We start from the raw sequence: 24000 nt of genomic DNA, 5'->3' as shown, positions 1-24000 counted from the left end.
TTGCGTGTAAAGGTAGAAACACTAAAGTGAGCTCTGATCTGCTCCAGCGTTGTGTTTGCGTGTAAAGGTAAAAACACTAAAGTGAGCTCTGATCTGCTCCAGCGTTGTGTTTGCGTGTAAAGGTAAAAACACTAAAGCTCTGCTCTGATCTGCTCCAGCGTTGTGTTTGCGTGTAAAGGTAAAACACTAAAGTGAGCTCTGATCTGCTCCAGCGTTGTGTTTGCGTGTAAAGGTAAAAACACTAAAGCGAGCTCTGATCTGCTCCAGCGTTGTGTTTGCGTGTAAAGGTAAAAACACTAAAGTGAGCTCTGATCTGCTCCGGCGTTGTGTTTGCGTGTAAAGGTAGAAACACTAAAGTGAGCTCTGATCTGCTCCAGCGTTGTGTTTGCGTGTAAAGGTAAAAACACTAAAGTGAGCTCTGATCTGCTCCAGCGTTGTGTTTGCGTGTAAAGGTAAAAACACTAAAGTGAGCTCTGATCTGCTCCAGCGTTGTGTTTGCGTGTAAAGGTAAAAACACTAAAGTGAGCTCTGATCTGCTCCAGCGTTGTGTTTGCGTGTAAAGGTAAAAACACTAAAGTGAGCTCTGATCTGCTCCAGCGTTGTGTTTGCGTGTAAAGGTAAAAACACTAAAGTGAGCTCTGATCTGCTCCAGCGTTGTGTTTGCGTGTAAAGGTAGAAACACTAAAGTGAGCTCTGATCTGCTCCAGGGTTGTGTTTGCGTGTAAAGGTAGAAACACTAAAGCTCTGCTCTGCTCCAGCGTTGTGTTTGCGTGTAAAGGTAGAAACACTAAAGCTCTGATCTGCTCCAGCGTTGTGTTTGCGTGTAAAGGTAGAAACACTAAAGTGAGCTATGATCTGCTCCAGCGTTGTGTTTGCGTGTAAAGGTAAAAACACTAAAGTGAGCTCTGATCTGCTCCAGCGTTGTGTTTGCGTGTAAAGGTAAAAACACTAAAGTGAGCTCTGATCTGCTCCAGCGTTGTGTTTGCGTGTAAAGGTAAAAACACTAAAGTGAGCTCTGATCTGCTCCAGCGTTGTGTTTGCGTGTAAAGGTAAAAACACTAAAGTGAGCTCTGATCTGCTCCAGCGTTGTGTTTGCGTGTAAAGGTAAAAACACTAAAGTGAGCTCTGACCTGCTCCAGCGTTGTGTTTGCGTGTAAAGGTAAAAACACTAAAGTGAGCTCTGATCTGCTCCAGCGTTGTGTTTGCGTGTAAAGGTAAAAACACTAAAGCTCTGATCTGCTCCAGCGTTGTGTTTGCGTGTAAAGGTAAAAACACTAAAGTGAGCTCTGATCTGCTCCAGCGTTGTGTTTGCGTGTAAAGGTAGAAACACTAAAGTGAGCTCTGATCTGCTCCAGCGTTGTGTTTGCGTGTAAAGGTAGAAACACTAAAGCTCTGATCTGCTCCAGCGTTGTGTTTGCGTGTAAAGGTAAAAACACTAAAGTGAGCTCTGATCTGCTCCAGCGTTGTGTTTGCGTGTAAAGGTAAAAACACTAAAGTGAGCTCTGATCTGCTCCAGCGTTGTGTTTGCGTGTAAAGGTAAAAACACTAAAGTGAGCTCTGATCTGCTCCAGCGTTGTGTTTGCGTGTAAAGGTAGAAACACTAAAGTGAGCTCTGATCTGCTCCAGCGTTGTGTTTGCGTGTAAAGGTAAAAACACTAAAGTGAGCTCTGATCTGCTCCGGCGTTGTGTTTGCGTGTAAAGGTAAAAACACTAAAGCTCTGATCTGCTCCAGCGTTGTGTTTGCGTGTAAAGGTAAAAACACTAAAGTGAGCTCTGATCTGCTCCAGCGTTGTGTTTGCGTGTAAAGGTAAAAACACTAAAGTGAGCTCTGATCTGCTCCAGCGTTGTGTTTGCGTGTAAAGGTAAAAACACTAAAGTGAGCTCTGATCTGCTCCAGCGTTGTGTTTGCGTGTAAAGGTAGAAACACTAAAGTGAGCTCTGATCTGCTCCAGCGTTGTGTTTGCGTGTAAAGGTAAAAACACTAAAGTGAGCTCTGATCTGCTCCAGCGTTGTGTTTGCGTGTAAAGGTAAAAACACTAAAGAGAGCTCTGATCTGCTCCAGCGTTGTGTTTGCGTGTAAAGGTAAAAACACTAAAGTGAGCTCTGATCTGCTCCGGCGTTGTGTTTGCGTGTAAAGGTAAAAACACTAAAGCTCTGATCTGCTCCAGCGTTGTGTTTGCGTGTAAAGGTAAAAACACTAAAGTGAGCTCTGATCTGCTCCAGCGTTGTGTTTGCGTGTAAAGGTAAAAACACTAAAGTGAGCTCTGATCTGCTCCAGCGTTGTGTTTGCGTGTAAAGGTAAAAACACTAAAGTGAGCTCTGATCTGCTCCAGCGTTGTGTTTGCGTGTAAAGGTAAAAACACTAAAGCTCTGATCTGCTCCAGCGTTGTGTTTGCGTGTAAAGGTAAAAACACTAAAGTGAGCTCTGATCTGCTCCGGCGTTGTGTTTGCGTGTAAAGGTAAAAACACTAAAGCTCTGATCTGCTCCAGCGTTGTGTTTGCGTCTAAAGGTAAAAACACTAAAGTGAGCTGTGATCTGCTCCAGCGTTGTGTTTGCGTGTAAAGGTAGAAACACTAAAGTGAGCTCTGATCTGCTCCTGCGTTGTGTTTGCGTGTAAAGGTAGAAACACTAAAGTGAGCTCTGATCTGCTCCAGCGTTGTGTTTGCGTGTAAAGGTAAAAACACTAAAGTGAGCTGTGATCTGCTCCAGCGTTGTGTTTGCGTGTAAAGGTAAAAACACTAAAGTGAGCTCTGATCTGCTCCAGCGTTGTGTTTGCGTGTAAAGGTAAAAACACTAAAGTGAGCTCTGATCTGCTCCAGCGTTGTGTTTGCGTGTAAAGGTAAAAACACTAAAGTGAGCTCTGATCTGCTCCAGCGTTGTGTTTGCGTGTAAAGGTAAAAACACTAAAGTGAGCTCTGATCTGCTCCAGCGTTGTGTTTGCGTGTAAAGGTAAAAACACTAAAGTGAGCTCTGATCTGCTCCAGCGTTGTGTTTGCGTGTAAAGGTAAAAACACTAAAGTGAGCTCTGATCTGCTCCAGCGTTGTGTTTGCGTGTAAAGGTAAAAACACTAAAGCTCTGATCTGCTCCAGCGTTGTGTTTGCGTGTAAAGGTAAAAACACTAAAGTGAGCTTTGATCTGCTCCAGCGTTGTGTTTGCGTGTAAAGGTAGAAACACTAAAGTGAGCTCTGATCTGCTCCAGCGTTGTGTTTGCGTGTAAAGGTAAAAACACTAAAGTGAGCTCTGATCTGCTCCAGCGTTGTGTTTGCGTGTAAAGGTAGAAACACTAAAGTGAGCTCTGATCTGCTCCAGCGTTGTGTTTGCGTGTAAAGGTAAAAACACTAAAGTGAGCTCTGATCTGCTCCTGCGTTGTGTTTGCGTGTAAAGGTAGAAACACTAAAGTGAGCTCTGATCTGCTCCAGCGTTGTGTTTGCGTGTAAAGGTAAAAACACTAAAGTGAGCTCTGATCTGCTCCAGCGTTGTGTTTGCGTGTAAAGGTAAAAACACTAAAGTGAGCTCTGATCTGCTCCAGCGTTGTGTTTGCGTGTAAAGGTAGAAACACTAAAGTGAGCTCTGATCTGCTCCAGCGTTGTGTTTGCGTGTAAAGGTAAAAACACTAAAGTGAGCTCTGATCTGCTCCAGCGTTGTGTTTGCGTGTAAAGGTAAAAACACTAAAGTGAGCTCTGATCTGCTCCGGCGTTGTGTTTGCGTGTAAAGGTAGAAACACTAAAGTGAGCTCTGATCTGCTCCAGCGTTGTGTTTGCGTGTAAAGGTAGAAACACTAAAGTGAGCTCTGATCTGCTCCAGCGTTGTGTTTGCGTGTAAAGGTAAAAACACTAAAGTGAGCTCTGATCTGCTCCAGCGTTGTGTTTGCGTGTAAAGGTAAAAACACTAAAGTGAGCTCTGATCTGCTCCAGCGTTGTGTTTGCGTGTAAAGGTAAAAACACTAAAGCTCTGATCTGCTCCAGCGTTGTGTTTGCGTGTAAAGGTAGAAACACTAAAGTGAGCTCTGATCTGCTCCAGCGTTGTGTTTGCGTGTAAAGGTAAAAACACTAAAGTGAGCTCTGATCTGCTCCAGCGTTGTGTTTGCGTGTAAAGGTAAAAACACTAAAGCTCTGATCTGCTCCAGCGTTGTGTTTGCGTGTAAAGGTAGAAACACTAAAGTGAGCTCTGATCTGCTCCAGCGTTGTGTTTGCGTGTAAAGGTAGAAACACTAAAGTGAACTCTGATCTGCTCCAGCGTTGTGTTTGCGTGTAAAGGTAAAAACACTAAAGTGAGCTCTGATCTGCTCCAGCGTTGTGTTTGCGTGTAAAGGTAGAAACACTAAAGTGAGCTCTGATCTGCTCCGGCGTTGTGTTTGCGTGTAAAGGTAGAAACACTAAAGTGAGCTCTGATCTGCTCCAGCGTTGTGTTTGCGTGTAAAGGTAAAAACACTAAAGTGAGCTCTGATCTGCTCCAGCGTTGTGTTTGCGTGTAAAGGTAGAAACACTAAAGTGAGCTCTGATCTGCTCCAGCGTTGTGTTTGCGTGTAAAGGTAAAAACACTAAAGTGAGCTCTGATCTGCTCCAGCGTTGTGTTTGCGTGTAAAGGTAGAAACACTAAAGTGAGCTCTGATCTGCTCCAGCGTTGTGTTTGCGTGTAAAGGTAAAAACACTAAAGTGAGCTCTGATCTGCTCCAGCGTTGTGTTTGCGTGTAAAGGTAAAAACACTAAAGTGAGCTCTGATCTGCTCCAGCGTTGTGTTTGCGTGTAAAGGTAGAAACACTAAAGTGAGCTCTGATCTGCTCCAGCGTTGTGTTTGCGTGTAAAGGTAGAAACACTAAAGTGAGCTCTGATCTGCTCCAGCGTTGTGTTTGCGTGTAAAGGTAAAAACACTAAAGTGAGCTCTGATCTGCTCCAGCGTTGTGTTTGCGTGTAAAGGTAAAAACACTAAAGTGAGCTCTGATCTGCTCCAGCGTTGTGTTTGCGTGTAAAGGTAGAAACACTAAAGTGGCGCCCGTCACCATGGGAACAGATGGTGGGAACTCACCTGCACAGCATGAAGTCGGGGCCCGTGTTGAGGCGGAGCCGTCTGATTGGATCAGAGACCTGTCCGTTGTCCTCGTCCAGCTCGCGGTTGTCTCCGGCGAGCGTCTGAACGGACGCCTGGAGCTCCTCCTCAAACACCTGCAGCTGCAGCGAGGCCCCCAGGAGCAGCAGGAAGTCATCTGGGACCGGGACACGGGAGGAAACAGGTTATTCATGTCCTGGACCTGGTCCTGGACCTGGGTCTGATCCTGGACCTGATCCTGGGTCTGATCCTGGACCTGGGTCTGATCCTGATCCTGGATCTGATCCTGGACCTGATCCTGGGTCTGATCCTGGACCTGGGTCTGATCCTGGACCTGATCCTGGACCTGATCCTGGACCTGGTCCTGGACCTGATCCTGGGTCTGATCCTGGACCTGGGTCTGATCCTGGACCAGGTCCAGATCATGGACCTGATCCTGGGTCTGATCCTGGACCTGGGTCTGATCCTGGGTTTGATCCTGGACCTGATCCTGGACCTGATCCTGATCCTGGACCTGATCCTGGACCTGGACCTGATCCTGGATCTGATCCTGGACCTGATCCTGGATCCTGGATCCTGGACCTGATCCTGGATCTGATCCTGAGTCTGATCCTGGACCTGATCCTGGACCTGATCCTGGACCTGGTCCTGGGTCTGATCCTGGACCTGATCCTGGACCTGATCCTGATCCTGGACCTGATCCTGGACCTGGTCCTGGACCTGATCCTGGATCTGATCCTGGACCTGATCCTGGATCCCGGATCCTGGACCTGATCCTGGATCTGATCCTGAGTCTGATCCTGGATCTGATCCTGGGTCTGATCCTGGACCTGGACCTGATCCTGGTCCTGGACCTGATCCTGGATCTGATCCTGGACCTGACCCTGGACCTGGTCCTTGATCTGATCCTGAGTCTGACCCTGGACCTGGTCCTGGACCTGGTCCTGGATCTGATCCTGGACCTGGTCCTGATCCTGGACCTGACCCTGGACCTGATCCTGGACCTGATCCTGGACCTGATCCTGATCCTGGACCTGGTCCTGGACCTGGTCCTGGGTCTGACCCTGGACCTGATCCTGGACCTGATCCTGGACCTGGTCCTGGGTCTGATCCTGGACCTGATCCTGGACCTGATCCTGATCCTGGACCTGATCCTGGACCTGGTCCTGGACCTGATCCTGGATCTGATCCTGGACCTGATCCTGGATCCCGGATCCTGGACCTGATCCTGGATCTGATCCTGAGTCTGATCCTGGATCTGATCCTGGGTCTGATCCTGGACCTGGACCTGATCCTGGTCCTGGACCTGATCCTGGATCTGATCCTGGACCTGACCCTGGACCTGGTCCTTGATCTGATCCTGAGTCTGACCCTGGACCTGGTCCTGGACCTGGTCCTGGATCTGATCCTGGACCTGGTCCTGATCCTGGACCTGACCCTGGACCTGATCCTGGACCTGATCCTGGACCTGATCCTGATCCTGGATCTGTTCCTGGACCTGATCCTGGACCTGATCCTGGACCTGATCCTGGACCTGATCCTGGACCTGGTCCTGGACCTGGTCCTGGTCTGTGTAACTGAGGATGAGGAGGAGCGCCGTACAGAGGAGGAAGAGCGGGTTGGGTGGAGTCAGGTGATCGGGGAGGAAGAGCCACTTGACCACGTTGGAGTCCAGGGAGGAGGACGGGGGTCTCCAGGGGTAATCTGAGGACACAGCGTTACTTTAGAGGCGTTCCCTGAACCAGCACCGCCCGGCGCTATTGGCTGCTGCCATGGCAACACAACGGGACCCGTCCGTACCTTTGCAGGCGGCGGGGGGGAACCCGATACACAGCAGGTACTGGAAGCACAGCACCCCCGACAGGAAGTAGCAGTACTTGGGCCACACGGAGGCGATGCGCTTCCTGTGGCGCCGCGACAGGACGCTGATGAGGCCGAAGGCGTGGCCGACCGCAAACAGATCCATCCGCTGACCAATCACGTTCACAGCCAACAGGAAGCAGGTCTGAGGAGGAGCGGGGGGGGGGGGTTAGCTCGCTGCTTTAACAGGCTACTTCCTGTGACGGTGGGCGAGCTCCTCACCTCCAGGCCGAACTTGTAGAAGTAGTAGTTGAGGAAGTACTTCACGCAGCTCAGCACGCCGTCGTCCAGGTGGCGCCTGGTGATGTCATGAAAGAGTGTTCTGGTGGGGGGCGGGACTTCCTTACGGCACAGACGGTAGAGCTCCTGGTGTCTGAAAATGGTCACCTCGAAGGCTAACAGCGCTAACATCATCAGGTTGTACTGTAGAGACAGGTTAGCATGATGCTAGGTTATCATAGCTAACGTCATCAGGTTGTACTGTAGAGACAGGTTAGCATGATGCTAGGTTATCAGAGCTAACGTCATCAGGTTGTACTGTAGAGACAGGTTAGCGTGATGCTAGGTTATCAGAGCTAACGTCACCAGGTTAGACCACAGACACGGGTTAGCATGATGCTAGGTTATCAGAGCTAACGTCACCAGGTAAGACGTAGGGACCGGTTGAGGTTAGACCGTAGGGACAGATTAGCATGATGCTAGCTTATCAGCGTTGTGATGTCACTCCTCACCCTGAGGTAGTCGAGCAGTTTTCCGTCCGTCTTTCGAAGCCCCACCCACTGGGCGGGGTCGACCGGGCCCGAGTACAGAGCAGAGCGAGACAGGTCGGCGCTGGAGTTCCCCGGCTGCAGAGAGACGGACGGACGGACGGACGGTGTTGGTTAGACAGAGGGACAGAGGGACACAGAGACAGACAGGCGGACGCAGTTACCATGGTGCAGTTGGCGGAGTATCTGATTGGCTGGACAGCGTTGAGCTGGTACAGCATCTTACAGACGGTGACCACGCAGGTCCAGACTGTGCACACCCCCGACAGCAGGGGGCGCCACGCCCTGCAGGGCAGCGCCACGCCCACGCACAGCACGAACAGCAGGTTAAAGACACACACCTGCAGAGAGACGGGCAGGGTCAGCGTGTGTGCAGAGAGACAGGTCAGGCAGAGACACAGACAGGTCGGGCAGAGAGACAGACGGGTCCCAGAAAGACAGACAGGTCCCACAGAGACACAGACAGGTCCCACAGAGACACAGACAGGTCCCACAGAGACACAGACAGGTCCCAGAGAGAGACAGACAGGTCCCACAGAGACACAGACGGGTCGGGCATAGACACAGACGGGTCCCAGAGAGACAGACGGGCAGGGTCAGCGTGTGTGCAGAGAGACGGGTCCCACAGAGACACAGACAGGTCGGGGAGAGACACAGACAGGTCCCACAGAGAGACAGACGGGCTCACCTCCTTCACAGAGACCCAGATGATGTAGGAGGACACGATCTTGAGGATGTGCAGCTCCAGGAGCCACCAGAGGAGGTGCTGCAGCCGCTGCAGGGACAGGAGGAGGCGCAGGAACAGAACGGAGAGACGATCCACCACCAGCCTCCAGGAGACCAGCACTGAGGGGCAGAGACAGGGTCTGGGTCCTGCACCACTGCTGTGTCCCCCCTGAGACCCTGAGGCTGCAGTGTGTTTACCTCTGATGTGGTCAGACAGGGTCTCCCTCTCAAACACGCAGGGGTACTCCTCCTTCCTCTCCTCCTCCGCCTCCTCCTCCTCCTCCTCCTCTCTCTCCCTCTGTTCTCTCTTCTCTCCCTCCAGCAGGAGCTGAGGAGCTCCGCCCACCGACAGGTCGAACAGGCTGCCGTCAGAGTGGACCAGCCTGCAGAGACAGGAAGCAGGTGAGGACCCGGGGGACGGACTCACCTTCTTCAAGTGTGGACGGACACAGTCAACGCTGGGGTCGCAGAGGTCTGGGGACTAGTTACAGAGGTCTGGGGACTAGTTACAGAGGTCTGGGGACTAGTTACAGTGGTCTAGGGACTAGTTACAGAGGTCTGGGGACTAGTTACAGAGGTCTGGGACTAGTTACAGAGGTCTGAGGACTAGTTACAGAGGTCTGGGGACTAGTTACAGAGGTCTGGGACTAGTTACAGAGGTCTGGGGACTAGTTACAGAGGGGACTAGTTGCAGAGGTCTGGGGACTAGTTACAGAGGTCTGGGGACTAGTTACAGAGGTCTGGGGACTAGTTACAGTGGTCTGGGGACTAGTTACAGTGGTCTGGGGACTAGTTACAGAGGTCTGAGGACTAGTTACAGAGGTCTGGGACTAGTTGCAGAGGTCTGGGGACTAGTTACAGAGGTCTGGGACTAGTTACAGAGGTCTGGGGACTAGTTACAGAGGTCTGGGGACTAGTTACAGAGGTCTGGGACTAGTTACAGTGGTCTAGGGACTAGTTACAGAGGTCTGGGACTAGTTACAGAGGTCTGGGGACTAGTTACAGAGGTCTGGGACTAGTTACAGAGGTCTGAGGACTAGTTACAGAGGTCTGGGGACTAGTTACAGAGGTCTGAGGACTAGTTACAGAGGGGACTAGTTACAGTGGTCTGGGGACTAGTTACAGAGGGGACTAGTTACAGAGGTCTGGGGACTAGTTACAGAGGGGACTAGTTACAGAGGTCTGGGGACTAGTTACAGAGGGGACTAGTTACAGAGGTCTGAGGACTAGTTACAGAGGTCTGGGGACTAGTTACAGAGGTCTGGGGACTAGTTACAGAGGGGACTAGTTACAGAGGTCTGGGGACTAGTTACAGAGGTCTGGGGACTAGTTACAGAGGTCTGGGGACTAGTTACAGAGGGGACTAGTTACAGAGGTCTGGGGACTAGTTACAGAGGTCTGAGGACCAGTTACAGAGGTCTGGGGACTAGTTACAGAGGTCTGGGGACTAGTTACAGAGGTCTGAGGACTAGTTACAGAGGTCTGGGGACTAGTTACAGAGGTCTGGGGACTGTGTCACCTGGTGATGGTGCTGTTGTGTTACCTGGTGATGGTGTTGTTGTGTTACTGTTGTGTTACCTGGTGAAGGTGCTGTTGTGTTGCTGTTGTGTTGCTGTTGTGTTGTTGTTGTGTTACCTGGTGATGGTGCTGTTGTGTTACTGTTGTGTTACCTGGTGATGGTGCTGTTGTGTTGCTGTTGTGTTACTGTTGTGTTACCTGGTGATGGTGCTGTTGTGTTGCTGTTGTGTTACCTGGTGAAGGTGCTGTTGTGTTGCTGTTGTGTTACCTGGTGATGGTGCTGTTGTGTTACTGTTGTGTTACCTGGTGATGGTGCTGTTGTGTTGCTGTTGTGTTACTGTTGTGTTACCTGGTGATGGTGCTGTTGTGTTGCTGTTGTGTTACCTGGTGATGGTGCTGTTGTGTTACTGTTGTGTTACCTGGTGATGGTGCTGTTGTGTTACTGTTGTGTTACCTGGTGATGGTGCTGTTGTGTTACTGTTGTGTTACCTGGTGATAGTGCTGTTGTGTTACTGTTGTGTTACCTGGTGATGGTGCTGTTGTGTTGCTGTTGTGTTACCTGGTGATGGTGCTGTTGTGTGACTGTTGTGTTACTGTTGTGTTACCTGGTGATGGTGCTGTTGTGTTACTGTTGTGTTACCTGGTGATGGTGCTGTTGTGTTGCTGTTGTGTTACTGTTGTGTTACCTGGTGATGGTGCTGTTGTGTTGCTGTTGTGTTACCTGGTGATGGTGCTGTTGTGTTACTGTTGTGTTACCTGGTGATGGTGCTGTTGTGTTACTGTTGTGTTACCTGGTGATGGTGCTGTTGTGTTACTGTTGTGTTACCTGGTGATAGTGCTGTTGTGTTACTGTTGTGTTACCTGGTGATGGTGCTGTTGTGTTGCTGTTGTGTTACCTGGTGATGGTGCTGTTGTGTGACTGTTGTGTTACTGTTGTGTTACCTGGTGATGGTGCTGTTGTGTTACTGTTGTGTTACCTGGTGATGGTGCTGTTGTGTGTGTCCACCACAGTCTTCAGGTCCGTCAGCTGCAGGAACGGCTCGTGGAAGTAATGCAGGTGAACGATGCACACCTGCAGAACAACAGTGTCAGTAGTGTCAGTGGTAGTGTCAGTAGTGTCAGTAGTAGTGTCAGTAGTGTCAGTAGTAGTGTCAGTAGTGTCAGTAGTATCTGTAGTGTCAGTAGTGTCAGTAGTGTCAGTAGTAGTGTCAGTAGTAGTGTCAGTAGTAGTGTCAGTAGTGTCAGTAGTGTCAGTAGTATCTGTAGTGTCAGTAGTAGTGTCAGTAGTGTCAGTAGTGTCAGTAGTATCTGTAGTATCTGTAGTGTCAGTAGTAGTGTCAGTAGTGTCAGTAGTGTCAGTAGTGTCAGTAGTATCTGTAGTGTCAGTAGTGTCAGTAGTGTCAGTAGTGTCAGTAGTAGTGTCAGTAGTGTCAGTAGTATCTGTAGTGTCAGTAGTGTCAGTAGTAGTGTCAGTAGTGTCAGTAGTGTCAGTAGTAGTGTCAGTAGTGTCAGTAGTGTCAGTAGTGTCAGTAGTGTCAGTAGTATCTGTAGTGTCAGTAGTAGTGTCAGTAGTGTCAGTAGTGTCAGTAGTATCTGTAGTGTCAGTAGTGTCAGTAGTGTCAGTAGTAGTGTCAGTAGTGTCTGTAGTAGTGTCAGTAGTGTGAGTAGTGTCTGTAGTAGTGTCAGTAGTGTCAGTGTCAGTAGTGTCAGTAGTGTCAGTAGTAGTGTCTGTAGTGTCAGTGTCAGTAGTGTCAGTTGTAGTGTCTGTAGTAGTGTCAGTAGTGTAAGTAGTGTCAGTAGTAGTGTCAGTAGTAACAGTAGTACTGTCAGTAGTAGTGTCAGTAGTGTCAGTAGTGTCTGTAGTAACAGTAGTACTGCCAGTAGTAGTGTCAGTAGTGTCAGTAGTAACAGTAGTACTGTCAGTAGTAGTGTCAGTAGTGTCAGTAGTGTCTGTAGTAGTGTCAGTAGTGTCAGTGTCAGTAGTGTCAGTAGTGTCAGTAGTAGTGTCAGTAGTGTCAGTGTCAGTAGTGTCAGTTGTAGTGTCTGTAGTAGTGTCAGTAGTGTCAGTAGTAGTGTCAGTAGTGTCAGTAGTAACAGTAGTACTGTCAGTAGTGTCAGTAGTGTCAGTGTCAGTAGTGTCAGTAGTGTCAGTAGTGTCAGTAGTGTCAGTGTCAGTAGTGTCAGTTGTAGTGTCTGTAGTAGTGTCAGTAGTGTCAGTAGTAGTGTCAGTAGTGTCAGTAGAAGTGTCAGTAGTGTCAGTAGTGTCAGTAGTAGTGTCAGTAGAGTCAATAGTGTCTGTAGTAGTGTCAGCAGTAGTGTCAGTAGTGTCAGTAGAGTCAGTAGTGTCAGTAGTGTCAGTAGTGTCAGTAGTAGTGTCAGTAGAGTCAGTAGTGTCTGTAGTAGTGTCAGTAGTGTCAGTATTAGTGTCAGTATTAGTGTCAGTAGTGTCAGTAGTAGTGTCAGTAGTAGTGTCAGTAGTGTCAGTAGTAGTGTCAGTAGTGTCAGTAGTAGTGTCAGTAGTGTCAGTAGTAGTGTCAGTAGTGTCAGTAGTAGTGTCAGTAGTAGTGTCAGTAGTAGTGTCAGTAGTGTCAGTAGTAGTGTCAGTAGTAGTGTCAGTAGTGTCAGTAGTGTCAGTAGTGTCAGTAGTGTCTGTAGAGGGACTTGAGTACCAGGAGAAACGCAGCAGGGATGAAGATCCTGGTGAAAAGAACCGGGACTGAGAACTTCTCCAGACCAACGTCCTCCAACCTGCAGAGACACCGGGGACGTTAGAGACACCGGGGACGTTAGAGACACCGGGGACGTTAGAGACACCGGGGACGTTAGAGACACCGGGGACACCGGGGACGTTAGAGACACCGGGGACGTTAGAGACACCGGGGACGTTAGAGACACCGGGGACGTTAGAGACACCGGGGACGTTAGAGACACCGGGGACGTTAGAGACACCGGGGACGTTAGAGACACCAGAGACACCGGGGACGTTAGAGACACCGGGGACGTTAGAGACACCGGGGACGTCAGAGACACCGGGGCCGTTAGAGACACCGGGGACACCGGGGCCGTTAGAGACACCGGGGACGTTAGAGACACCGGGGACGTTAGAGACACCGGGGACGTTAGAGACACCGGGGATGTCAGAGACACCGGGGACGTTAGAGACACCGGGGACGTCAGAGACACCGGGGACGTTAGAGACACCGGGGACGTCAGAGACACCGGGGACGTTAGAGACACCGGGGCCGTTAGAGACACCGGGGACGTTAAAGACACCGGGGACGTTAGAGACACCGGGGACGTTAGAGACACCGGGGCCGTTAGAGACACCGGGGACGTTAGAGACACCGGGGACGTTAGAGACACCGGGGCCATTAGAGACACCGGGGACGTTAGAGACACCGGGGACGTTAGAGACACCGGGACGTTAGAGACACCGGGGACGTTAGAGACACCGGGGACACCGGGGACGTCAGAGACACCGGGGACGTTAGGGACACCGGGGACGACACCTGTGAGTGCTGAGTCCGGTGTAGGAGCTCCAGGTTTGGGGGGACGAGGGGAACTGGAAGGTGTAGACCAGGATGAGAACCAGCATGGAGTAGACCACCACGGCGACCCAGAAGCCCCTGAGCATGGCACGCCAGCGCTCGTAGTTCAACTGCAGGGAGACAGACGGGTGGGACAGAACTTTCAGAACCCTGGATCTGGTCCAGAGCAGGACCGGTTACTCTGGACCTGGTCCAGAGCAGGACCGGTTACTCTGGACCTGGTCCAGAGCAGGACCCCCGTGCTCAGGTGTGGGTGTGGGGGTCTCACCTGGTAGAGGGCGACGCAGCACAGGAACAGCACCATGTAGATCACCTTGTAGACGACCATCTTCCCCTCGAAGCTCACGAAGAAGAACATGGTCCCACACACGTAGATCCAGTACTTCACAAACATCCGGGTCACCACGGCAACCAGGGCCTCCACCCTGACCCCGCCCCCCGTCTGCAGCAGCAGCACGTCCTCGTACGACAGCTCCGCCCCCTGCAGGTCCGCCTCTGAGGACGCAGTGAGACAGGTGAGGGGGCAGTGAGACAGGTGAGGAGGCAGTGAGACAGGTGAGGGGGCAGTGAGACAGGTGAGGAGACAGTGAGACAGGTGAGGGGGCAGTGAGACAGGTGAGGAGGCAGTGAGACAGGTGAGAAGACAGGTGAGGAGGCAGTGAGACAGGTGAGGGGGCAGTGAGACAGGTGAGGAGGCAGTGAGACAGGTGAGGAGACAGTGACACAGGTGAGGAGACAGTGAGACAGGTGAGGAGACAGGTGAGGAGACAGTGAGACAGGTGAGGGGGCAGTGAGACAGGTGAGGGGGCAGTGAGACAGGTGAGGAGGCAGTGAGACAGGTGAGGAGGCAGTGAGACAGGTGAGGAGACAGGTGAGGAGGCAGTGAGACAGGTGAGGAGGCAGTGAGACAGGTGAGGAGACAGGAGGCAGTCGAGGAGGCAGTGAGACAGGTGAGGAGGCAGTGAGACAGGTGAGGAGACAGTGAGACAGGTGAGAAGACAGGTGAGGAGGCAGTGAGACAGGTGAGGGGGCAGTGAGACAGGTGAGGAGGCAGTGAGACAGGTGAGGAGACAGTGACACAGGTGAGGAGACAGTGAGACAGGTGAGGAGGCAGTGAGACAGGTGAGGAGACAGTGAGCGGGTGAGGAGGCAGTGAGACAGGTGAGGAGACAGTGAGACAGGTGAGGAGGCAGTGAGACAGGTGAGGAGACAGGAGGCAGTCGAGGAGGCAGTGAGACAGGTGAGGAGGCAGTGAGACAGGTGAGGAGACAGTGAGACAGGTGAGAAGACAGGTGAGGAGGCAGTGAGACAGGTGAGGGGGCAGTGAGACAGGTGAGGAGGCAGTGAGACAGGTGAGGAGACAGTGACACAGGTGAGGAGACAGTGAGACAGGTGAGGAGGCAGTGAGACAGGTGAGGAGACAGTGAGCGGGTGAGGAGGCAGTGAGACAGGTGAGGAGACAGTGAGACAGGTGAGGAGGCAGTGAGACAGGTGAGGAGACAGTGAGCGGGTGAGGAGGCAGTGAGACAGGTGAGGAGACAGTGAGACAGGTGAGGGGTCAGGTGAGGAGGCAGTGAGACAGGTGAGGAGACAGTGAGACAGGTGAGGAGGCAGTGAGACAGGTGAGGAGACAGTGAGACAGGTGAGGAGACAGTGAGACAGGTGAGGAGGCAGTGAGACAGGTGAGGAGACAGACAGGTGAGGAGGCAGTGAGACAGGTGAGGAGGCACTGAGACAGGTGAGGAGGCAGTGAGACAGGTGAGGAGACAGTGAGACAGGTGAGGAGGCAGTGAGACAGGTGATGAGGCAGTGAGACAGGTGAGGAGGCAGTGAGACAGGTGAGGAGACAGACAGGTGAGGAGGCAGTGAGACAGGTGAGGAGGCACTGAGACAGGTGAGGAGGCAGTGAGACAGGTGAGGAGACAGTGAGACAGGTGAGGAGACAGTGAGACAGGTGAGGAGGCAGTGAGACAGGTGAGGAGACAGACAGGTGAGGAGGCAGTGAGACAGGTGAGGAGGCAGTGAGACAGGTGAGGAGGCAGTGAGACAGGTGAGGAGACAGTGAGACAGGTGAGGAGGCAGTGAGACAGGTGAGGAGGCAGTGAGACAGGTGAGGAGACAGTGAGACAGGTGAGGAGGCAGTGAGACAGGCGTCTTACCCTCCAGCTGAACAGTGACAGTGGACAGCTCAGTGTCGGCCCGTCTGTCTTTGTGTCTGTCGTTCTTCTCAGTGAGCGACTGACGAAGCAGCAGCCAGAAGGTCAACAGACACAACAGCTGCAACGACAACCAGATTAAACCTGTGAGGAGTGTCTGTAGTGTCTGTAGTAGTGTCAGTAGTGTCTGTAGTGGTGTCAGTAGTAGTGTCTGTAGTGTCTGTAGTGTCTGTAGTGTCTGTAGTGTCTGTAGTGTCAGTAGTGTCAGTAGTAGTGTCAGTAGTGTCAGTAGTGTCAGTAGTGTCTGTAGTGGTGTCAGTAGTGTCAGTAGTAGTGTCAGTAGTAGTGTCAGTAGTGTCTGTAGTAGTGTCAGTAGTAGTGTCAGTAGTGTCAGTAGTCGTGCCAGTAGTGTCAGTAGTAGTGTCAGTAGCAGTGTCAGTAGTAGTGTCAGTAGTGGTGTCAGTAGTAGTGTCTGTAGTGTCAGTAGTCGTGTCAGTAGTGTCAGTAGTCGTGTCAGTAGTGTCAGTAGTAGTGTCAGTAGTAGTGTCAGTAGTGTCAGTAGTGTCTGTAGTGGTGTCAGTAGTGTCAGAAGTAGTATCAGTAGTAGTGTCAGTAGTGTCAGTAGTGTCAGTAGTGGTGTCAGTAGCAGTGTCAGTTGTAGTGTCAGTAGTAGTGTCAGTAGTCGTGTCAGTAGTGTCAGTAGCAGTGTCAGTAGTAGTGTCAGTAGTAGTGCCTGTAGTGTCAGTAGTCATGTCAGTAGTGTCAGTAGTCGTGTCAGTAGTGTCAGTAGTCGTGTCAGTAGTGTCAGTAGCAGTGTCAGTAGTAGTGTCAGTAGTAGTGTCAGTAGTGTCAGTAGTAGTGTCAGTAGCAGTGTCAGTAGTAGTGTCAGTAGTGTCAGTAGTAGGGTCAGTAGTGTCAGTAGTGTTGTCAGTAGTGTCAGTAGTGTCAGTAGTAGTGTCAGTAGTGTCAGTAGTAGGGTCAGTAGTGTCAGTAGTAGGGTCAGTAGTGTCAGTACTGTTGTCAGTAGTGTCAGTAATTCGGTCAGTAGAAGTGTCAGTAGTGTCAGTAGCGGTGTCAGTAGCGGTGTCAGTAGCGGTGTCAGTGTTGTCAGTAGTGTCAGTAGTGTCAGTACTGTTGTCAGTAGTGTCAGTAATTCGGTCAGTAGAAGTGTCAGTAGTGTCAGTAGTGTCAGTAGCGGTGTCAGTAGCGGTGTCAGTAGCGGTGTCAGTAGCGGTGTCAGTGCTGTCAGTAGCTGCGTCAGTAGCTGCGTCAGTAGCATTGTCAGTGGTGTCAGTAGTGTCAGTAGCGGTGTCAGTAGTGTTGTCATTAGCGGTGTTAGTGGCGGTGTCAGTAGTAGTGTCAGTAGTGTCAGTAGTAGGGTCAGTAGTGTCAGTACTGTTGTCAGTAGTGTCAGTAATTCGGTCAGTAGAAGTGTCAGTAGTGTCAGTAGCGGTGTCAGTAGCGGTGTCAGTAGCGGTGTCAGTGTTGTCAGTAGTGTCAGTAGTGTCAGTACTGTTGTCAGTAGTGTCAGTAATTCGGTCAGTAGAAGTGTCAGTAGTGTCAGTAGTGTCAGTAGCGGTGTCAGTAGCGGTGTCAGTAGCGGTGTCAGTAGCGGTGTCAGTGCTGTCAGTAGCTGCGTCAGTAGCTGCGTCAGTAGCATTGTCAGTGGTGTCAGTAGTGTCAGTAGCGGTGTCAGTAGTGTTGTCATTAGCGGTGTTAGTGGCGGTGTCAGTAGTGTCGGTAGCAGTGTCAGTACTGTCAGTAGAGTCAGTAGTGTCAGTAGCGGTGTCAGTGGCGGTGACAGTAGCGTTGTCAGTAGCGGTGTCAGTAGTGTCAGTAGTGTTGTCAGTAGTGTTGTCAGTAGCGGCGTCAGTAGCGGCGTCAGTGCTGTCCGTAGCTGCGTCAGTAGCGGTGTCAGTAGCGGTGTCAGTAGTGTCAGTAGTGTTGTCAGTAGTCGTGTCTGTACTGTCAGTAGCCATGTCAGTAGTGTTGTCAGTAGTGTTGTCAGTAGCGGTGTCAGTAGTGTTGTCAGTAGTGTTGTCAGTAGCGGTGTCAGTAGCGTTGTCAGTAGTGTTGTCAGTAGTGTCAGTAGCGTTGTCAGTAGTGTTGTCAGTAGCGGTGTCAGTAGTGCCAGTAGTGTCAGTAGCCATGTCAGTAGCGTTGTCAGTGCTGTCAGTAGGTGTGTCAGTAGCGTTGTCAGTGCTGTCAGTAGCGGCGTCAGTAGCGGTGTCTGTAGTGTTGTCAGTAGTGTTGTCAGTAGTGGTGTCTGTGCTGTCAGTAGCGGTGTCAGTAGCGTTGTCAGTAGTGTCAGTAGGTGTGTCAGTAGCGGTGTCTGCGGTACCTTGGAGGCCAGCTCCCTGCAGGGCTGCTCCTTCCTGGGGAAGAGCCCGGGCACGGCGCTGACGGAGGGGCAGCTGTAGACGTACTGCAGGAGCACCAGCAGGTTGCCGTAGGCGACCAGCCAGGGCGCTGACATCAGCGTGTAGCGGCGGCGCTCACGCATCATCCAGAGGACGCACGACCACAGCAGCAGCACGCACGTCAGCCACGACACGTACGTGACGGGCCACGCCATCATGGCCACCAGGGCGCACAGGTAACTCTGTCTGAGCAGGAAGCTGAAGGCCAGGGAGGCGGCGCCCACGCCACCCACTTCCTCTCGCCTCCGCCCCTCCTCCTCCTCCTCCTCCTCCTCCTCCTCCTCTTCCTCCTCCTCTTCCTCTTCTTCATCCTCCCATCCGTCTCCTTCAAACGCACACGTCTCCAACGTGTCTGCAGCATCAGACAGGACAACACTGTTACTACTACTGACACTACTACTGACACTACTACTGACACTACTACTGACACTACTGACACTGCTGACACTACTGACACTACTGACACTGCTGACACTACTACTGACACTACTGACACTGCTGACACTACTACTGACACTACTACTGACACTACTACTGACCCTACTGACACTACTACTGACACTACTGACACTACCACTGACACTACTACTGACACTACTACTTACACTACTGACACTACTGACACTACTACTTACACTACTGACACTACTGACACTAGTGACACTACTACTGACACTACTACTGACCCTACTACTTACACTACTGACACTACTGACACTACTACTGACACTACTACTGACACTACTGACACTACTACTGACACTACTACTGACACTACTGACACTACTGACACTAATACTGACACTACTACTGACCCTACTACTTAAACTACTGACACTACTACTGACACTACTACTGACACTACTGACACTAATACTGACACTACTACTGACACTACTACTGACACTACTGACACTACTACTGACACTACTACTGACACTACTGACACTAATACTGACACTACTAATGACACTACTACTGACACTACTACTGACACTACTGACACTACTGACACTACTACAGACACTACTACTGACACTACTGACACTACTACAGACACTACTACAGACACTACTACTGACACTACTGACACTACTGACACTACTACTGACACTACTGACACTACTGACACTAATACTGACACTACTACTGACACTACTACTGACACTACTACTGACACTACTGACACTACTGACACTACTACAGACACTACTACTGACACTACTACAGACACTACTACTGACACTACTGACACTACTACTGACACTATTGACACTACAGACACTACAGACACTACTACTGACACTACTACTGACACTACTGACACTACTGACACTACCGACACTACTACTGACACTACTGACACTACTGACACTACTACTGACACTACTGACACAACTACTGACACTACTACTGACACTACTGACACTACTACTGACACTACTGACACTACTACTGACACTACTGACACTACTGACATTACAGACACTACTACTGACACTACTACTGACACTACTGACACTACTACTGACACTACTACTGACACTACTGACACTACTGACACTACTGATTCTACAGACACTACTACTGACACTACTACTGACACTACTGACACTACTACTGACACTACTACTGACACTACTGACACTACTGACACTACCGACACTACTACTGACACTACTGACACTACCGACACTACTACTGACACTACTACTGACACTACTGACACTACTGACACTACTGACACTACAGACACTACTACTGACACTACTGACACTACTACTGACACTACTGACACTACTGATACTACTGACACTACTGACACTACTGACACTACTACTGACACTACTACAGACACTACTGACACTACTGACACTACTACTGACACTACTACAGACACTACTGACACTACTACTGACACTACTACAGACACTACTGACACTACTACTGACACTACTACAGACACTACTGACACTACTGACACTACTACTGACACTACTACAGACACTACTGACACTACTACTGACACTACTACAGACACTACTGACACTACTGACACTACTACTGACACTACTGACACTACTACTGACACTACTACAGACACTACTGACACTACTGACACTACTACAGACACTACTGACACTACAGACACTACAGACACTACTGACACTACTGACACTACAGACACAGTGTGTGGTTTGGAACCACAGACTCACCTGATTGGCTGAGAGAGTAGTGAGGCGTAGAGTAATCGTCCAATCCCAGGGCTGTGCTCTGGGTGGGCGGGGCAAAGGAGTCTGAGGGACTGTGATTGGAGGAGACCAGCGTCTGCAGAGGGAGACAGCTGTCACTCAAACGTGACCACTCACCTTTAAACACTTTAATAATTAATAATTAATATTAATAATGTTCCCGTACGTCTCTGCGCTCGGGACGCTCGTGAGCGCTCCTCCACAGCTCCCTCCGCCGCGCCGCTGTGATGTCACCGCTGACCTCATCACTCAGGTCGCTGGTGGCGGTGGTGATGTCACAGCTCTCTAGGCCCCGCCCCCCGTCACCGTCGATCAGCTGCAGGGACACGTGAGACGCACGTCAGCCAATGAGAGCAGAGCAACAGCATGACATCATGATGTTTACGAGTGTGTGATGTCACGGCGTGCTGAGTGACATCATGACGTGTGTGGCTGTGATGTCACGGCGTGCTGAGTGAGGTCACGGCGTGCTGAGTGAGGTCACGGCGTGCTGAGTCATCACCTGGTTCCTCCACAGGCAGGCCACGGTGTGGTGCAGCAGCAGCAGCATCAGGGGGCTGCTGAAGTGGAACCAGCGCAGCTCCTCGTTCACCTGCAGCCTCCAGGGCGCCGCACAGTCCGCCGAGACCGCCGAGACCAGGCCCAGCACGCTGCAGACGCACCAAACAACAGTCAGCAATTCACCATCATGTCAGGGGGCGGCACAGGCCCAAGACCACCAGACCACCAGACCACCAGTCCACCAGACCACCGAGACCCCCAGACCCCCAGACCACCAGTCCACCAGACCACCGAGACCCCCAGACCCCCAGACCCCCAGACCACCAGACCACCGAGACCACCAGTCCACCAGTCTGGGCTGAACCAGTCAGGGTTCAGCCCAGACTGGTTCAGCCTGGTCCGGGTTCACCCGGTGCAGACGGACCCGGCTGAACCTGGACCCGGCTGAACCCGGCTGAACCCGGCTGAACCCGGCTGAACCCGGTTGGACCGGCTGAACCCGGTGCAGCCTCAGGGAGGTGAGTTCCTCCTCGGCTGCGTTGAGTCACACAAACGTGTCATTTCCTTTAAGTGAACCTGTGATTATGATCCAGACTGTTCCCTCCCCTCTGCACGCCGCCGCTCCTCTAATTACACGCCGCCGGGACGACGCCGCTGTGACCCGGCAGGGGGGGGGGGGGCTGTTACCTGGCAGAGGGGGGGTGCTGTTACCTGGCAGAGGGGGGGGGGGGCTGTTACCTGGCAGTGGTGGGGGGGGGCTGTTACCTGGCAGAGGGGGGGTGCTGTTACCTGGCAGAGGGGGGGGGCTGTTACCTGGCAGCGGGGGGGCAGTTACCTGGCAGAGGGGGGGGGGGCTGTTACCTGGCAGCGGGGGGGCTGTTACCTGGCAGGGGGGGGGGTGTTACCTGGCAGCGGGGGGCGGGGCCTGTTACCTGGCAGCGGGGCGGTCGGGAGGCCACGCCTCCTGCAGCGACGGCAGCTGGTAGCAGTAGAGGAGCAGGAAGTGGGACGAGGAGTAGAGCAGTGACATCACAGACACGCCCCTGAAGAGGAGGGGCGGGACCTGGCCTGACCACGCCCACCAGGTGCACAACACCTGGAAACACAGCAGGTAGGGGAGCGAGGAGAGGGAGGGGAACAGGATCCCTGCAGAGGGGGGAGGGAGGAGGAGAGGGGGAGGAGCTTAAAGTCTGTCCTTGGTTCCCTTAGACCCTCTGACCCGGTTCCCTGAGGTTCCCTGAACCCTTTGACCCGGTTCCCTGAGGTTCCCTTAGACCCTCTGACCCGGTTCCCTGAGGCTCCCTGAGGTTCCCTGAACCCTCTGACCCGGTTCCCTGAGGCTCCCTTAGACCCTCTGACCCGGTTCCCTGAGGCTCCCTGAACCCTCTGACCCGGTTCCCTGAGGCTCCCTGAACCCTCTGACCCGGTTCCCTGAGGCTCCCTGAACCCTCTGACCCGGTTCCCTGAGGCTCCCTGAGGCTCCCTGAACCCTCTGACCCGGTTCCCTGAGGTTCCCTGAGGCTCCCTTAGACCCTCTGACCCGGTTCCCTGAGGCTCCCTGAACCCTCCGACCCGGTTCCCTGAGGCTCCCTGAGGTCCTCACCTGTGAGTCCCAGGAGAACCGTGAGCAGGACCTTCCCCCCCGTCGTTGTCATGGTTCCCATCATCTGCCTGCTTTTAGAGACCAGGGACTCCAGTTCAGCCAGAACACGCTTTCTGACGCCATCTTCTTCCTCTTCCTCTTCCTCCTCTTCCTCTTCCTCCTCTTCCTCTTCCTCTTCCTCTTCCTCTTCCTCTTCCTCCTCCTCTTCCTCGTCTTCATCGTCTCCGAGGACGGAGTCGTCCTCAAACCTCAGCTCCTCGTGGTCCTCGTCCTCCTGCTGCTGAGGATGAAACACACTGAACTCTGAGACGTGTTTTCATTAAAGCTTCAGCTGAAAACACTCAGGGCGCCCTCCCACTGTGCCTCCGTCACAGGTTAGAGCGCCCTCCCACTGTGCGTCCGTCACAGGTTAGAGCGCCCTCCCACTGTGCGTCCGTCACAGGTTAGCGCGCCCTCCCACTGTGCCCCCATCACAGGTTAGAGCGCCCTCCCACTGTGCCCCCGTCACAGGTTAGAGCGCCCTCCCACTGTGCCCCCGTCACAGGTTAGAGCGCCCTCCCACTGTGCCTCCGTCCCGTGCCCCAGCACGTGTCACGGCTAAAGTCTGGTTCCTTTGACCAGTGTGAGTGCAACCGTACCACGTCTAGGAGCGGCACGCTTGCCGTCCACGGCCCGTTTGGGAGAGGTGGGCTTTAGTAAAGCACGTTTGCACGTGCACGAGCACGAGCGTGCACACGTGTACGAGCACGAGCGTGCGCACGTGTACGAGCACGTATAGGCAGCAAGAAGCATTCTCCGAGGCCCAGGTAGTGTGAGTACAAACGGGCCTGGAGGGGGGGACAAGGACCCTAAAGCACGGGGCACGGGACGGAGGCACAGTGGGAGGGCGCTCTAACCTGTGACGGAGGCACAGTGGGAGGGCGCTCTAACCTGTGACGGAGGCACAGTGGGAGGGCTCTCTAACCTGTGACGGAGGCACAGTGGGAGGGCGCTCTAACCTGGGACGGAGGCACAGTGGGAGGGCGCTCTAACCTGTGACGGAGGCACCAGAGGAAGTCTGCTGCTCTGGTTTCATGTTAACAAACAGACCACGACAGTTGTGCTCATCAAGTGAACCTGAAACGTAATCATTAGTGTGTGTGTGTGTGTCTGTGTGTGTGTGTGTGTGTGTGTGTGTGTGTGTGTGTGTGTGTGTGTGTGTGTGTGTGTGTCCTCATAATAAGGTTAGCTTAATAAATAGCGTACTGAGTTACACGCTAATAGACAGGAAACCTCGTTAAGAAGCAAGAGGAGACGACTTAACGAGGTTACACCTGCTTCATTAGTGTGTGTGTGTGTGTGTGTGTGTGTGTGTGTGTGTGTGTGTGTGTGTGTGTGTGTGTGTGTGTGTGTGTGTGTGTGTGTGTGTGTGTGTTACCTGCGTGTGTGTGGCAGCATCCACTCTGACGATCAGCCTCCAGGCCAGGAGACCGACGACCAGCACGCCGACATCTGGAAGGACCTGTCTCACTGCTGAGCCTGCATCACTTCCTGTCAGACTGACACACACACACACACACACACACACACACACACACACACACACACACACACACACACAC

At 52.3% G+C, this 24000-nt stretch overlaps 1 protein-coding gene across 1 annotated transcript in view; it reads right to left on the bottom strand.

Annotated features, from left to right (window-relative positions):
- Positions 1 to 24000, bottom strand: part of LOC310966296 (piezo-type mechanosensitive ion channel component 2-like) — a gene marked incomplete at both ends in the record, with an annotated part of 47310 nt that overhangs the window by 8879 nt on the left and 14431 nt on the right. The window contains 20 exon segments of the mRNA XM_083940877.1: positions 5028 to 5205; positions 6651 to 6752; positions 6849 to 7053; positions 7131 to 7331; positions 7640 to 7753; positions 7840 to 8016; positions 8364 to 8521; positions 8600 to 8784; positions 10897 to 10991; positions 12589 to 12667; positions 13429 to 13577; positions 13736 to 13962; positions 17137 to 17894; positions 17960 to 18395; positions 20260 to 20371; positions 20462 to 20611; positions 20798 to 20945; positions 21729 to 21942; positions 22400 to 22607; positions 23817 to 23937. Coding sequence (XP_083797003.1) covers positions 5028 to 5205; positions 6651 to 6752; positions 6849 to 7053; positions 7131 to 7331; positions 7640 to 7753; positions 7840 to 8016; positions 8364 to 8521; positions 8600 to 8784; positions 10897 to 10991; positions 12589 to 12667; positions 13429 to 13577; positions 13736 to 13962; positions 17137 to 17894; positions 17960 to 18395; positions 20260 to 20371; positions 20462 to 20611; positions 20798 to 20945; positions 21729 to 21942; positions 22400 to 22607; positions 23817 to 23937 — 4017 coding nt within the window.

This window comes from Echiichthys vipera (assembly GCF_963691815.1).
Source record: "Echiichthys vipera genome assembly, contig: SCAFFOLD_96, whole genome shotgun sequence".
NCBI lineage: Eukaryota > Metazoa > Chordata > Actinopteri > Perciformes > Trachinidae > Echiichthys > Echiichthys vipera.
This window is presented reverse-complemented; position numbering and strand designations above follow the sequence as displayed.